The sequence below is a fragment of the Myodes glareolus genome, chromosome 13, assembly GCF_982192425.1.
Source record: "Myodes glareolus chromosome 13, mMyoGla1.1, whole genome shotgun sequence".
NCBI lineage: Eukaryota > Metazoa > Chordata > Mammalia > Rodentia > Cricetidae > Myodes > Myodes glareolus.
The window spans coordinates 22,647,805-22,665,299 of NC_142038.1; the positions used below are offsets into that span (position 1 = coordinate 22,647,805).

The 17,495-nt window shown below is 43.4% G+C and overlaps 1 protein-coding gene across 1 annotated transcript in view; it reads right to left on the reverse strand.

Moving 5' to 3' along the window:
* LOC125390283 (O-acyltransferase like protein-like) overlaps window positions 1-17,495 on the reverse strand; it is a 50,591-nt gene that overhangs the window by 17,176 nt on the left and 15,920 nt on the right. Inside the window, exons 4-8 of the mRNA XM_048419215.3 lie at window positions 12,569-12,710; window positions 10,495-10,718; window positions 5,493-5,672; window positions 4,650-4,752; window positions 1,555-1,656 (exon numbers count right to left, since the gene is read on the reverse strand). Of these exons, the coding sequence (XP_048275172.3) occupies window positions 1,555-1,656; window positions 4,650-4,752; window positions 5,493-5,672; window positions 10,495-10,718; window positions 12,569-12,710 (751 nt within the window). The remainder of the gene's footprint in view (window positions 1-1,554; window positions 1,657-4,649; window positions 4,753-5,492; window positions 5,673-10,494; window positions 10,719-12,568; window positions 12,711-17,495) is intronic.

Here is a 17,495-nt window from a genome sequence, read left to right on the forward strand (position 1 = left end):
CCTCTGGACTCCTTCTCCAGAGTGCTAGGACTATGTGCATAAACTATCACACAGGATTTATGGGGTGTTTGAGACTGAACCCAAGTCTTCAAGCATTTGAGGCAAGCACTATACCAAGTGAGCTACATCCCCAGCCCCTAATTGCATTTTATAGAGAAGAAAACCCAAGTACAGAAAGGCTAAGACAGTCACATAGTTGGTGCATGGCTAACCCGGGACACAGGCCAGCAGTGGAATTACAGGTTCTCTTCTTGCCCACTCCCACTTCCCCAGGCCTGAGGATGATTTTAACCGTTTCATGACAGTGTTATGGTTAGTTTTAATATCAATTTGCCACATACTAGAATCATTTGGGTAAGGGAGTTTCAACTCAAGAATTGTCCTGACTGCCTTAACTGATGTGGGAAGACCCACCCCAAATGTAGGTGGCACATTCTGGCAGCAGACCAGACACAAAGGACATGCCAGAAGGAACAGCGTTTGCCATCGGCCCACTTGGCTTTCCCGTTTGCTCCACGTTAGCTCATCCTGCTGCTGCTGCTGCAGATCCCATCACTGAGAGCAGAACCCACATGTCCAGGCTCCCGTCACAGAGTAAAAAGCAATGGCTCTCCAGGCTCTCAGCCCCAGTTCGGGACTGGTAGGGTACCACTGTGGACGGAGCAACTGCCTGTTCTCAGCCTCTTTAGGTGTGAGATAACTGTAGTTACTATTTCAGCGAGAGCTGGTTTAGTAAACTCTTTAGATATGTGATTATATATATATATATATATATTAGATATACACACACACATATATATATATTAGATATACACACATGTATATATTAGATAGGTAGGTAGATGGATGGATAGATAGATAGATAGATAGATAGATAGATAGATAGATAGATAGATAGACAGACAGACAGACAGATACCAGTTCATCCTATTGGTTCTGTTTCTCTAGGGAACTCTGACCCTACAGTGTAGTATAGCAAGATGGACTTAGAATAGGAATGCAGCAAGCTGGGTTCTCGTTCAGTACAGCCATGTCTGAGAAAGTGTGAAAAGAGAGGTTCTGGAGAGCAGGGGTGTCCTTTCCCTTTAATCCCAGCTCTCTCATGACATCACCGCCATCACTGCTTTGTAGTCTAAGCCAATATCAGAAGTCCTTCTGCTTCAACCAACCACACACTGCTTAATAAAGGAGCACGGCTGTGGCCCAAGCCTCACACAACACTGTTCCTCGTAATGTGCTATTTTTAGCATCACACAGGTACTCTGACTTCCAGGATCACTTGCAGCTATACCGCTTCTCCTGCAGAATACAGATCCCACAGAAATGGCTGGGACATCTATGTACATCTAATTCCAGCCAGCTGAGAATGTATTTGCTGGTGGAAGATGCCAGTTTTTCACGACCTTTGCCATATGGAAGCTGAACTGTTTTAAACTAGTCAAGTTCAAACGTAATTAAGAAAGATAACTATTCATTTCAAAAATGAAGCAAGATTAAACATTGCACCTATTTTAGAGCAACAGTGAACTGAAAGAATTACATAAATAAACCTACCTTGTAAAACGTTTGAGGACATATCTGAGTATGACTTTAGGGGTTATTCCCATGTTTGTGTTCCGGTGCATCTTTAGAAATGACCGTGCACTTAACCAGCCACTAAGAGAGAGAAGAGAGAAGCCTCAGGAGTTACTTAGTGGTGGCATAGCTTATCAGTGAGTTGTTGCTGCTGTCTCAGTCAGGACAGGCTAAGTGATGCTGCAGCGACGAGGTAGCCCAAGTCCTAGAGCAGCATTTCTCCATTTGTCTTCTTTCACTTTGGTTCTGTCTTTCTCCTGCAGCATATTCATAGCCTGTCGGCCAAGACTCGGTGCCTCCTTCACTATGAGCTAATGGAACAATGAGAGCTCACAAGGGACCACAGCAGTAAACTAGAGAGCTGTGGAGGGTCTCAACCCAACAACTCAATGTTCTAGCCTAAAGTGACATGTGAACGCTACTGGCATAAGGGTTCAAGGGTTTCAGCATAAGGCTAGTGACAATATGCGGTATAACTTGTGGACTGGAGCTGGTAATGTTGCCTAGCCATAGGTCTAAGCACCTGGAGCAAGAGTTCTCAACCTGTGGGTCATGACCACTTGGGGGTCGAATGACCCTTTCAGAGGGATGGCATATCCCCATGATAGCGGATATAAAAATATCCTGTATATCAGATATTTACATTACGATTCAGAACAGTAGCAAAATTATAGTTATGGAGTAGCAATGAAATAATTTTTTGGTTGGGGGTCACCACAACATGAGGAACTAAATTAAAGGGCCATAGCATTAGGAAGGTTTGGAGGATGGAAAGTCAGGAATATTTGGCTAACATGCTCATCATGTTAGCTCATCAATAGCTACCATGCTCTGTTCTGTCTCTCTCCTCTCTTCCTGTCTGTCTGTCTTTCTCTCGCTTGGTCCCTCTGTCTCTATCTCTCTGTGTCTCTGTCTCTCTCTCCCTCTCTCTGCTTGTGTGGATCATGCATGTTAGCACGCAAGTACATGTGCTCGTACCGCTCATCCAGAAGTCAGGGAAGACATCAGTGTCTTCCTCTGTCACTAGCTCCCTCATGGCCTTGAGAAGAAGCTCACTATTTGGGGTAGACTGGCTGATTAGTGAGTTCCCAGGATCTGCCTTCTCTGCCCTGCAATGCTGGGGTTACAGGCGCAAGCAGCCGTGCCCAGATTTTTGGTGTATAATAGGGATTTGAACTCGGCTCCTCAGGCTTGCATAGCAAGCAACTCTCCCACACAGCCATCTCCGCAGCCCTATAAAGGAGTCCCATTGCTATAGCACCATACCCTTTCCAAAACGCTTTCCCTAATGAGATTGCTCCCAGTTCTCCAACCATACCCGGATTTCTTCTACACAAACATTGTTGAATAAACAAACAAACAGATGGATGTTTGAATCCTACCAGGAGAAAGGAAACTTATTATTCCCGTTGTCCCAAACAGAGAAAGTGAGACTCAGATTACCAATCAGGCTGTTCAAGAGCACAGGATTCCAGATTTGTTTCTTTGATTTTTGAGACATGGTCTCACAGAGCCCCCAATGGCCTCAAACCCCTGATGTAACCGAACACGACCTTGAACTCTCCTCCATCCTCCTGCTTCCAACTCTCAGGTGCTGTGATTACAGGAAGATCACAGAATTCTTAACTGGTACACTCTTATGGTGAACTGACCACCCAAATGTTCAACTTTGAGCTGCAGCTTGGTGAGGTGCAGGCCCGTGACTTCCTTGACCTTTTGGCATTTAGCCCACTGATCCTTATGAGAGTTCTTCGGAATAGCAAATGTGTTTCCTGTTGCACAGCAAGGACGCCTGCATTGGGCCCTACTTGGAAGGGATCCTGATGGGTTGGGTAAGGCCTGTTAGACTTCCTTTGAAAAGCAGCAAGCTGGATTCCTTATAATAGGAACCAAATGCATAAAAGCCATCTAAATGGAAGCATTGAGAGCTGGAAGTAGGGCAGCCAATTCTGATTCTGGCCTCCTCTTAGTCTCAGGAAAGGATGAATCTGGGCCATCTTTTCTTCTCAGAGTGGCTGGCACCCACTAGCAGGCAGCCTTTGCTAAGCTTGGGTCTTGTTCCATGTGTGGGAATGTACTGCTTCGCCTGCGAGGAGGAGGTAATGAAAAGAGGGGAAACAGGCTGTGAGTCCCCGGGGCCTGAAAGGACTAGGGAAGGGGAAGTCACGCATCAGAGATTAGTATGATGCTAGCGAAGGGGTAGGTAAGGATTTCAAAACAGTGGCCCACGGCTCCCCTCAAGGGTAACTGGAACCCTGCCTTTTATGTATCAGTGGGTAAGTATCAGTGATCAGGAGGTTAAGACATGAGACCCATGGAACAAACTGCCGGTTCAATAGCCCTAATCCAAGATGTGTGGGCCAGTGCGATGGCTTCTTGTACCGTTTACCAAACTCTTAATAGTTTTAAGAAGTTACAAAATTAAAACAGATTAGGAAATTTTAGGTTGATAATTTAAGAGAGTGTAACTCTGTGAGCCCTCACACTGCTTTGTTATGGTTTTTCCTTCACATTTTGCTGGAGGGAGAATCTGAAATTTTAGTATGAATCTACACCACTTTCTAGAGCTTGAGAACGACCAAAATGAATGATTTTAACAAACAAAATTGACTTGCGTAGCCAACCGAGATGTCTCAGCAGAGTAATGTGCCTGCTGCCAAGCCTGATGACCCGAGTTCAATCCCCGGAACCCACATGGTGATAAGAAAACTAAGTCCTGCAAGCTGTCCTCTGACCAGCAAACATGTCATGACACACATACACCAACATAATACATACAAACACATAACACATATGCACAGACACATAAATAAATGCAATAAAAATGTTTTTCAAACTCGACTTTTAAAAAAGACCATTTTTCTGCATCACATTAACTCAGCTACCAAACTGACGATACCGCAAAGAGTAGCCGTGACCACAGCACTCTCTAGACAGAAAGAGAAGTCAAGTCCCAGGTGAGCTAATGTGTGTCAATTGCCTTTCTTCAGGAAAGTGAGGCTGGCCGCCCTCCCTGCCACACCCACACACCCCTTAACAAGCACAACAGCAGCGACTACATGTCAGCCCATCACCTGATCAGGAAAAACGTATCCACCCCGAGATAGAAGGGGCCACTCCGAGAGTAGAGGTACAGCGGGTTTACAGGCACCGTGGCTTTCCATTCAAGCACATTATCTGTGACAAATACAAAGAAAAGCGATGTCTTTTAGCTCAGCTGAAGAAAGCTAGAGGACTTCACACTGAGAAAAAGCGGGAGGCACACTTCCGACTTCTGTTTGCGCTGGGAGAGCTGTAAGAACAACGTCGGGGGTGAACTTACAGCGGGAGTGACGGTGGTGACTGAGGCCCCTGTGGCTCAGGCTGCGTGTTCTCTTTGTGCTCCCATGGTGCCCACAGTCCTCTGGGACTCACAGAGTTGGGACAGGGGCCCATCACCTCAAAGGCTCCCTGTAACTGCCCTCGTGGCCTTGCCTCTAGCTTTGATTCACCTGCTTGGTCCCCTACGAGGAGATGACCTTTGCTACTGAGTGATGGACATTGAATTATGGATAAGGGATATCAGGGTGTGGCAATATCCAGAAATGGTGATTTACCACATTTGGTACTTGCCTAGTCTTCAGTAATGGGGGGAAGCTACTTCCTGTCTTGCGTAGTAAGCAGAGAGAGCACACAATGACCAAACATCACTTAGTGCCTGATTTCTGCCTAGGGAAGTGGTAGTGATTGCAGCCCTGGGAAACTTGGCATAGGAGGTCACATGCCTTGGCACGTCTCAGTGTGTCTCTAGAACAGAAGGAAGGTTGGCTGTTCCTGAAACAGCATCAGACTCCCATCCCATGGCCCACTGCTAGCCAACATAGAAGGGGCTCTCTTTCCCATGGACACTGGAAAAGCAGTCGGTCAGCTCCCCATACCCAAAGAGAGCCAAGCAGTCATCTGACTGGTGTGTCCTGAAACAATCCAGAGGAGACTCAGGACTCGGATCCCATTCAGTGTCTGGCAGGTGCCTCCTGGCAGTTCTGGGGTGCAGATGGCCGGAATGTTCTTTTGCCAAGAAAAGCACTGTAGAGCTCCATCCACGACTCCTAGAAACTCTGAGCAAGAATGGAGTTATTACCAGCCTTAATGAAAACCAGAGCCATCCACACATCACCCTAAAGTGAACCAAAACTCACGCAGAGACCTCAGACTTTGGCTCAAAACCTGGAGTGTTCAACTCAGGCTTCCTTGGTCCCCTCAAGGCCTATCTCTGAGCCCTCATACCTCTCCTTTGGACCTTGACTCTCCCTACCAGTCTTGACCTGACAGTGGTGTTCCAGGATGCCTTGCATTGCCCAAGTTCAGGCACCAGGGAAGCCAGTCCCTGACCCTAGGCCTGCTTTACCAAGGTCAGGAGAAAGTGAGACATCTGTGAGAGCAGTGGGTCCAGAGAACCAGTATTTCACTTGAAACACCATCCTGGTGCTGTCCCACAGACTCTCACTTGGTACTACTGTCTCCAGCATCAGTCAGGTACAAGCATTAGAACAGATGAGGCAGTATGTCAATTCAGGTTGCCCCTTAAAGTTAGATCCTGCTGGTTCTAAGTCTGCCTTGCAACCCTTGGCAAGTGAGTTAACTTCTCTACACTCCAGTTTCCAAAGCTAGAAACCAAGAGTCAAGGTAGATCTTGTAATCATAGGCTATCAGGAATAATAAATGAGAAAAATGCTTACAAGTCACTCTGAATAGAGACCACCCAATAAGTCACTCTGAATAGAGACCACCCAATAAGTCACTCTGAATAGAGACCACCCAATACATCACTCTGAATAGAGACCACACAATACATCACTCTGAATAGAGACCACCCAATAATAAGCATTTACAAGATCATCTTTACAGTTATCAGTATTTGTCCACAAGGATGGCTACTCTTGACTACTTATATCCTGGATTGTTGTGGTGGTAGTGGTTGTTATCTTTGTTTTTGATGTTGTTATTTGAGTCAAGAGTCTGATTATATAGCCCAGGCTGGCCTTGAACTTATGGCAGGCCTCCTGTTTCCAACTCCCAAGTGCTGGGATGCTAGGTATACATAGTGTATATGGATATATATGGACACACACATTGTATGTAATCTAACCCAAGAATCAATCAAATGAATGGAATTGGGACACAAGACTCTCCAAAATCCAAGCCATCCCTGAGAGACTCATGTTCTCCTGGGCAAGGCTGAAATACTAAGGTTGCAGATATGCCCTTATAGAATTAAAATGTATTCACAAACGAAGGCCAGCTTATGGCCACATGCTAGCAATCTAAGTCAGTTGTCTTATGTTTAATTTCCTGGCATCTTAAAATTCTGGCAGTCAATCTCGGTTTCCCTGGGATGGTCTCCCTGCTGCAGGCATTGCACCCACCCTTTCATTCACAGAAACCGTGTTCCCCAAGCATCCCTTGGCAGTCAGCACCACGAGCAGCATTGCCCCGCATCTGACATCACCTGGCTCCTCCCCCAGATTCCAGGGCCAGGGCTCTCCGCCAAATTCTCCAACCTCCTGAGCCACATTGCCTCACATATAGAATAAATGTAATTTTGAGGAGTGTTATGAAGATTCCAAAACAACATCTCTGGCTCAACGCTAATCTTGGCAAGCAAGCACACTGAGTTCTTTAGTATTATTTTTTCATCTAAATTCTATTTGGGGCGAATGGAACCATCAGTGCTTTTTAGACTCTTCTGAAAAGAGACAGCCTCTTGGAGTCCTGTTTTGCTCATTTGGGGATAGAAAGAATTATAAACTATAGAGATCAGGATGGATAGAGGCCATTGCTGGGCTAAACAGATTATGTGGTTATCGACTCTCAAAGTGGGGGGATCCTGGACCAGTGGCTTCATCACCAGGGAATCTGTTAGAAATGTTCAACCCCAGGCTCTGAGCAACCCTGCGGAGACACAGTCCTCAGGACTAGTGCTTAGCATCTGACCCCTTGCAGGGGATTCTGATGTGGTCAAAACTCAAGAACCACCAGCCACATACAGGCTTTCACTGGCTTTGAAGCCCTTTGTGTTTCTCAGACATCATTTCAGGGTCCCACTTTAGGCAACAGACCACAGAGTAAGAAGCCTACCCATGGCTGAAATGCATAGCTATTTGATTCAAGAACTCTTTCTCACACCATCACTCCCTTGTATTGCCTCTTCCAAATAGCAAGGCAGGTTCACTCAACAGGGGGGAAAAAGCACTAAAAAAATGCAAGTTATTGAGAGGCTAAAGAGTCAAGAATCCAAAATGCCTAGTTGAATTCTAGCCCTTCAAAAGATACATTGGTCTTACACTGGTTTGATTTACAGGGGAATATCAAAGTGGAGGGGGGGAAATCAATGCATCTTAGGGTTCTCTCCAAACATTGAGGGACATATTTTTGCCTTTAATAGTATCAAATACAAAAGAAAACATTGCTATGGCAACCAAACATAGAATGGTCATTTTGAAACCATAGTAAAAAGTAAATGCTCAGGTGCTCAGGGAATCCCATGGAAGACAGGGAGGAAGGATTGTAGGAGCCAGAGGGGTCGAGGACACCACAAGAACATGACCCACAGAATCAACTAAGCAGGGCTCATAGGGGCTCCCAGAGACTGAAGCAGCAATCACGGAGCCTGTGTGGGTTTGAACTATGTCCTTTGCATACATGGTATGGTTGTGTAGCTTGGTGTTTTATGGGACTCCTAACAGTGGGAGAAGGGGCTGTCCCTGGCTCTTTTGTCTACTTTTTGGGATCCTTTTCTCCTACTGAAGTGCTTCATCCAGCCTTGATATGAGGGCATGTGCTTAGTCTTATTGCAACTTGTTACGCCATGTTTGGATGAGATCCCTGGTGGGCCTACTCTTTTCAGAAGGGAAACAGAGGAGGAGTGGACCTGGGAGAGTGGGAGCAACTGGAAGGGGAGGAGGAAGGGGAAACTGCAGTCGTAATGTAATATATGAGAGAAGGATGGATGGAAGGATGGACGGACAGACAGATGGACGGATGGACAGATGAACGGACGGACAGAAAGATAAAAAGTAAATGCCAATAAAATTCACTCTGATTGGGGGATCTCAGTTTAGTGAAGGAAATTAAAGGCTCATCCTGATGCCTGACACTTTATACGTACATCTGCAGAGATGGGCTAAGCATGGGCATCTGAGGTTCAGCCTGGCTGAAAGCAATGCCTGTCATTTCACTACAATCTACAGAATCTCTGGAACATAGCTGGGCCTGTCGCTTGCTCAGCAAGATCAAAGCATCCCAGCAGGGGGTCTTGGCACAGCCCTTCCTTCCTCTCTTCTAGCTTCACTAGAGACTGGGGAAAGGGTGAACGTAAGAAGCAAGCACATATGATTGCATCAAACTCCATCGGCTCACCCCATGCTGTCTCTTATTTTACATATGTGGAAGTTGAGGTTCATAGAGACCAAACAATTCGACCAAGGTCAGGGTGAGAAGTCAAAATGGATTTGACTGGTGATGGCTAAGCACCTCCATTCTCTACCATGCTGAACTTAGACCTGGCTGCAGGAGTACAGAGAAAGATCTACAGCCACATCACAAGAGGTCACTGTAGGCTTCTGGAACCTGGGCGAGGCCATCATTACTGTGATGGGAATGTAACATAACTAACAGAGAGTGGCTTTACCCCCAGGGCTCTGTGTAGATACTAAGGGGCGGCAGTAACTGACATTGCCCCCGGCATCCATTTCCGCATGGGAACTGGTCCCCAAAACTCTAAGCCTGCTGAGCATCCTCTCTGACTATCTCTGTCTTTTACTGCTTTTTTTTTTTTTTGATGTTGGGGTTTACGTCAGCTGTTACTGTAATTCAGTTACTGTCCATACTGATTTTGTGTAGAATTCAAATAAGATCAGAGAAAAATCATTGCTATGCTTTCCACATGGGACATACACCTTGAAGCTACTTAATTACACATTCATATTTATCCTGCCAACTCCCTGAGATTTTTGAGGTGTTTTTAAAGTCCTTTTTAGAGTAAGGAAAGACAATTTTGAAGACCCGCGGGGAATTTGTTGAAAATTACTCTAGATAGATGAAAGGTACTTGCATGAACAGGCAATTTTTAAATGGTATGCAGACGGTAAGTTGATTGGTAAGGAGATAGATAGTAGATAGATAGACAGACAGACAGACAGACAGATAGATAGACAGATAGATAACAGATTTAGACAGACAGACAGATAGAGATATATTATCACCTACAACATCTATCTATCTATGTTTTCACTTCTATACAAGCAGGAGGAAATGAAACTAATTCTCTCTCTTTCTTTCTCTTTCAGAGTCACACATGTAGCCCTGGTTGGTTTCAAAACCACAGGAGATTCTTCTGCCTCTGCCTCTCAAATTTTAGGATTAAAGGTCTATGCTATCATTGCCCTTGAAGCTAATAATAGTTTTTTCACCAAGGCATAACCTTGTGGGCTCCAATTGAATCATTGTTTTACTCCATTGGGGTTGAGTTATCTATTTCTGATTCATATACCTTGATTAGCTTTGCTTGCACGTTCACCCACACCACTGGCTTCAAATTGTACATGAATCTACAGTACTAAAATTAGCCTCAATCATTGAATTGGTTCCTAGGAGCATAACTACAGTGAACCCCTTAACTCTCTACTGACCCAGGCTTCTGTCAGCACAAAAATACACTGGATAATTGTACCCAATATAAAGCATCATTGTTAGTGACTTTGCCTTGCCCTAGCACCCTGATGGTAAACAAAGACTGAATTGTAAACAGCGGTGATCCAGCCTCAGCTGACATTTAGTAGCTGCTGGGCCTTCGCTAGAATCCAAAGTGGGGGAATTCTTTTCCAACCACACACTTCTCTAGGCCATTTCTCTGCGGTGGTCCTAGTTTAAAATGCTTACGTTTTCCTCTGCTCGGGGGTCCTGGTGGGGAGAGGTGAACTTGACAATTGGTCTGTGGGCTCCTGTTCCTTTGCCCATTGCTCTCCATGTTTCTCAAAGGCAGACTTTCACAACCTGCAGAAGTTCCACCGGCCGGCAACATCCTGAGATCCAAGCCCCAGTCCCTGGCCACCATGTAAATAGTCCCAGCCACAGGAAGGACCAGGCCTAGCAAGGTGATGAACCTGCAGAAAGACGACACCTGGCCAGGTCTTCACATCACACCAAAGATGCAGAGAAAACAACCCCCGGAGAAACAAAACCATGAACTGGACTTAGAGGCACTCCTGCAACCCCAGCACGCTGGAGGCTGAGTCAGAAGGGTCCTGAGTTCACGGCTAACCAGTATACATAGAGACATGCTGCCTCAAAAAAACAAACAAACAAACAAACAACAAACAAAAACCAGAAAAACAACAAGAAAAAATTAAGATGGGCAATACTTAACAACTTAAGAACAGGGGCTAAAAAGGTGGTTCATTGTTCTTACAGAGCACCAGGTTCCGATTTCCCAGCACCCACAATGGGTGGCTCTCAACCTCTTGTAACCCACTTCGGGTGATCTCGTGCCCTCTCCTGACTGCTATGGGCACCTGCACACATATGGTCCACAATCTCACACAGGCACACAGATACACCCAAATTAAGAAAAAATATATCTTCTAAAAATTTTAAGAGTAAAAGTAATGTGGAAAAATTACAACAGAAAATATGAATGGAATGTACTATCAGCTTAGAAAATTATCATAAGCATCACTTCTTAGCATTTTGGCTAAAGTAGAATGAAGATTATTATAAACAGACAAAATGAAAAAAAAACCCTGAGAAAAACATGTGTAGCAGTATATCTAAGGATAGATAGCCCATATAAAGATGATGATTAAAAAACAAGAAAATGCAATACACATGCAGAGAGGGGGGGAGGGTGGAACTCTTACAAAAGAAAAATACAAGTAACAGAAAGTCTCTGGGGAAAAGAAATCCTCCTCATCAGGTTTTTAAAAAGGCGTAACTTGGCCAGGTGGCGGTGGCACACACCTTTAATCTCAGCACTTGGGAGGCAGAGACAGGAGAATCTCTGTGAGTTCCAGGCCAGGAACATTCTAAGACAGGCTCCAAAGCTACAGAGAACCCCTGTCTTGAAAAACCAAAAAATGAAGCAAAACAAAACATAACCTAAACATCTATATTCACCTATCAGATTGGTTTGGCATTCACAATGATGGCTTTGATACTGGCGACGAGACAAAGCACGTATGGGCAACCCTGAGGCACTATACACAAATGATTCCGTTATCAAGACCTAGAATTATACATCTTTTTACTTTGTGCCAAAAATGATCAAACTGTAAAAAGTTATGGGACAGTTTTGGTGCAATTGTCAGGGGAGAGGCCATGCTTCCAATCAGAGAAAAGTTTTCAGCTCAAGAATTACTGGAAGTAGATGCTTTTGCTGGTGATCCTGGATCCCACTCAAGTTTGGGCCTGGTCTGTCTTCTCTGGAGAGCGCTCATACTTCTGGGTTTAATGGTGATCCCCCTGTGTTTTAGTCAACACAGCAAGCTGTAACAAAAAGTCACGGGGTGGTAGCTTATGAACATTAAAACATGATTTTTTTATTATTACTCTGGAAGCTGGGAGTCCTCAAATCAAGTCACCAGCAGACGCTGGGTTTGGAAAGGACTAGTTTCCTAGTTGCTGGCACCTTCTAGTGGACCTCATATGGTAGAAGGAAGGGGTGAGGAACCTCCATGGGTACCTTTTCAGAAACACTAATATCATTTGTAAGGGTGGTGTGTCATGGCCTACTTACCTACTCAAGGCTCCACCTGACACCACCAAATTCAGAATTAAGTTTTAAGTTAGAAATATTGGGGAGGTCACAAAAGTCAGATCACTGAACTTCGACGTCAGACAGCATTGGTCAGTCGTCACTCAGTGATTTAAACGCAACACTAAATGCGGTTGGTGAGAGAGGTTGATGAGATGACAATGACGTTATTGCCAGCTGGGTACCCCCGATGCCCATACTTACAGACACACAGAGGCAAACGTGTCCAGCCGCAGCACCCCGGCAGCACATCTGGCCACACTTTCACGGGATGAGGAGGAAGAGTTTCTCGCAAAGAGGGAGAGGGAAGGTGCCAAAAATGAAGTATTTCTGAACTTCAGAATATCTATCAAGAGAGAAGAGGCCATGTTACTGCTTTAGACCTTCCCAAGTATATTCACCAAAAGTCTCCCAACCAGAAAAAGCCCAGAGCCAGATAATTTCAGTGCAGAATTCTACAAGATTTTCAAAGAAGAACTAATACCAATACTCCTCAAATTGTTCCACACAATAGAAACAGAAGGAATATTGCCGAACTCTTTTTATGAATCTACAATTACCTTGATACCCAAACTACACAAAGACTTTACTAAGAAAGAGAATTATAGACCAATCTCCTCATGAACATTGATGCAAGAATACTAAATAAAATACTGGCAAACCGAATTCAAGAACACATCAAAAATATTGTCCACCATGATCAAGTCGGCTCATCCCAGAGATTCAGGGATGGTTCAACATACAAAAAATCTGTCAATGTAATCCACCATATAAACAAACTGAAGAAAAAAAACATATTATCATCTCATTAGATACTGAAAAAACCTTCGACAAAATACAACATCCATTCATGATAAAGGTCTTGGAGACAGCAGGGATACAAGGAACATACCTAAACATAATTAAGGCAATATACAACAAGTCAACAGTCAACATCAAACTAAATTGAGACAAACTCATAGCGATTCCACTGAAATCAGGAACAAGACAAGGTTGTCCACTCTCGCCATATCTATTCAATATAGTTCTTGAGGTCCTAGCTAGAGCAATAAAACACCAACGGGAGATCAAGGAGATAAACATTGGAAAAGAAGTCAAACTCTCATTATTTGCTGATGATATGATAGTTTATATAAGCAATCCCAAAAAATTCTAACAAGAAACTTCTACAACTCATAAACACCTTCAGTAATGTAGCAGGACACAAGATTAACTCAAAAAATCAGTAGTCCTCCTTAAAAACAGATGACAAACAGGCTGAGAAAGAAATCAGAGAAACATCACCCTTCACAATAGCCACAAATAACATAAAATATCTTGGAGTAACTCTAACCAAACAAGTGGAAGACCTGTATGACAAGAAATTAAAATCTTTGAAGAAAGAAATTGAAGAAGACACCAGAAAATGGAAAGATCTCTCATGCTCTTGGGTAGGCAGAATTAACATAGTAAAAATAGCAATCTTACCAAAAGCAATCTACAGATTCAATGTGATGCCCATCAAAATCCCAACAAGATTCTTCACAGACCTTGAAAGAACTGTACTCAACTTCATATGGAAAAGCAAAAAAAAAAAAAAAAAAAAGATAGCCAAAACAACCCTGTACAATAAAGGAACTTCTGGAAGCATCACAATCCCTGACTTCAAACTCTACTACAGAGCTACAGTACTGAAAACAGTCTGGTATTAGCATAAAACCAGGAACCAAATCAAAGACCCAGATATTAATCCACACACCTATGAAAACCTGATTTTTGACAAAGAAGCAAAAAAATATAAAATGGAAAAAAGAAAGCATATTCAACAAATGGTGCTGGTATAACTGGATATCAACATGTAGAAGAATGAAAATACATCCATATCTATCACAATGCACAAAACTCAAGTCCAAATGGATAAAAGACCTCAACATATAACCAACCATTCTGAACCTCAGAGAAGAGAAAGTGGGAAGTACACTTGAATGCATTGGCACAGGAGACCACTTTCTAAATATAAACCCAGTAGCACAGATACTGAGAGAAACAATTAATAAATGGGACCCACTGAAACTGAGACACTTCTGTAAAGCCAAGGACATGGTCAACAAGACAAAATGGCAGCCTACAGAATGAGAAAAGATCTTCACCAACCCCACATCGGACAGAGGGCTTATCTCCAAAATATACAAAGAACTCAAAAAAAAAAAGGTCATCAAAAGAACAAATAATCCAACAAAAAAAATGAGGTGCAGACTTAAACAGAGAACTCTCAACAGATGAATCTAAAATGTCTGTAAGACACTTATGGAAAAGCTCGGCATCCTTAGTCATCAGAGAAACGCAAATCTGTAAAAATTGTTTACAACTCTGAGATTCCATCTTACACCTGTAAGAATAGCCAAGATAAAAAAACACTGATGGCAACTTATGCTGGAGGGGATGTGGGGTAAAAAGAATACTCCTCCATTGCAGGTGGGAGTGCAAGCTAGTACAGCCCATTTGGATAACAGTATGGCAATTTTTCAGAAAATTAGGAAACAACCTTCCTCAAGACCCATTAATACCACTTCTGGGTATATATCCAAAGGATGCTCAATTGTACCACAGGACATGTGCTCAACTATGTTCATAGGAGCATTGTTTGTCATAGCCAGAACCTGAAAATAACCCAAATGCCCATCTACTGAAGAATGGATAAGGAAAATGTGGTACATTTACACAATGGAATACTACACAGCAGAAAAAAATAATGACATTTTGAAATTTGTGGGCAAATGGATAGATCTAGAAAACATCATACTGAGTGAGGTAACCCAAACCCAGAAAGACAATTATATGAACTCACACATAAATGTTTTTTAAACATCAAGCAAAGAAAACCAGCCCACAGTTCACAATCCCAGAGAACCTAGACAACAAAGAGGACTCCAAGACAGACATACATGGATCTAATCAACATGGGAAGTAGAAAAAGACAAGATCTCCTGAGTAAATTGGGAGCATGGGGACCATGGGAGAGTGTTGAAGGGGAGGGGAGGGGAAGGGAGAGAAGTGGAGAAAAATATATAGCTCAATAAAAATAAAGAAAATGAAATACAAAGTCAGCATTTTAACGTGCATTAGCTTTCTAAGGCTGGCAGTATTTTTAAATTTTATCTATTCTGAACATGTACAGACTTTTCATCATTATTTTTTAAATAATATAGTGTGATTACAGAATAACTATGTGCACAGCCTTTATATTGTATGACTGTAGAATACGTGCACATGGCCTTTATATTGTATGAATATAGGATAACTATACACATAAGCCTTCACGCTGGGTGTTCTAGACAAGCTAGAGATGATGAATAGTGTGCAGGAGGGTTGCGTAAGTTCTATGCAAACACTATGGAATTTTATATAAAGGCTTGAGCATCTGTGGATTTCAGGCTCCTAGGGGGTCTTGGATCCAATCTACCATGAATACCAAAGACCCGGAAAACAGTAAGCACATTGGAAGTAACACTGTTGGTGAGGTTGTCAATAGTTCCCTATAAATGCCTCAAAAGAATTTTCAGGAACTATTAAGAAGATCCTGGGGTGGGCTGGAGAGATGGCTCAGTAATTAAGAGCACTGGCTGCTCTTCCAGAGGTCCTGAGTTCAATTCCCAGCAACCACATGGAGGCTCTCAACCATCTATAATGAGATCTGGAGCCCTCTTCTGGCCTGCAGGTGTACGTGCAGAGCACTGATACATAAAATATAAATAAATAATTTTTTTAAAAAAGAATAAGTTCCTGGGGGCTGCAGTGTGGATGGTTGCCACCCTCATGACATCATAGGGGTTATCAGCAGCGGTGCAGTGGCACCGTAATTAATTAATAAGCAACAAGAGGGAAAGTTTCAATAAAAGATTATTGAACAACAAAAAAAAATCCTCTTGAATCCCAGCCAGAAAGGAATCTGTGCTAACTCAAGGAGCGGCTACTAGATACTCCAGCTTCCCAGTCAGCACTGGGGAGTCACGAGAGAGCTGAGGAGAAACCAGCCTTTGCCAAGCCACTGCTCAGCTTGGCTCTTTTAACAGGTGAGACCATTCGCAATCAGGCAACCAATGGGAAAGACTGGTGAACCTTGATGCCAGGCAGCTCAGATCTCGATGCTTTGGACTGCTGCCGAGCAGATGGTGTGAGCATCGTAAAATGTTAGACAGTTTCTGAAGGACAGACTTAGAATGTGCCCCTGAGAGTGGAACATGTATGTAGCCCCCTATTGTTGGTGACATAGAAAGTTTGCTGGCCCAGTGTTAAACAGAGCATGGTGTAGCTACAACCCAAGGAGACACTGTGCATCTACAACCCAAGGAGACATGTGTGTCTGTAGGCCAAGAGACATGGTTTGTCTACAAGCCAAGGAGGCAGGTATAACTACAAGCAAGTGAGCATCAAGAACCACTGGCAGCCCTCAGCTAAGGGAGGGGCATATGCTAACCTCTGCTAGGTGGCTCCAATAGCAACCAACCTCATCAGCATCTGACTCCAATGTCTACTGTCCAGAACTGTGAGAAAATACATTTTTTCTTATCTTAAGTCATTTGAAATATGTCAGTCTGTTGGTTGGAGCCTTGAGCAATGAACAGAATAAGAGATTTGCACTGGATTACACACACACACACACACACATATACATATATATATATATATACATTACATATATATGTGTGTAATTTGATCTAGAATCTGTATATCCTGATATCCTGGGATGACAATTTTATTCTCAGGGAGCCACATGCATTCATTACTCTTTTTATTACTGTGACCAAACTCCTAACAAGAAGTAACGTGTTGGGAACTGTGGCCCTCCGGACCCTGAATTTCCTGTAAACAACTTGTTTTCCTGTGTTTGCAGCTGCTCTGAGGACAAGACCCTGATGGCAGGGGAGTGGTTTCTGGTGGCTTACAGCTGAAGGATCCTGAGACCTAGGGCATGGCCATCGGTCAGAGAAGGCACTATATAAGCTGCCCTGGAACACAATAAAATTGGCATTCTTGGGGAATTCAAGAATGACCCGTGTCTTTTTTTTTTTTAATGATTTACTTAACTTTATTTTATGTGCATTTGTGTGAAGGTGTCAGATCGCATGGAACTGTATTTTCAGACAGTCGT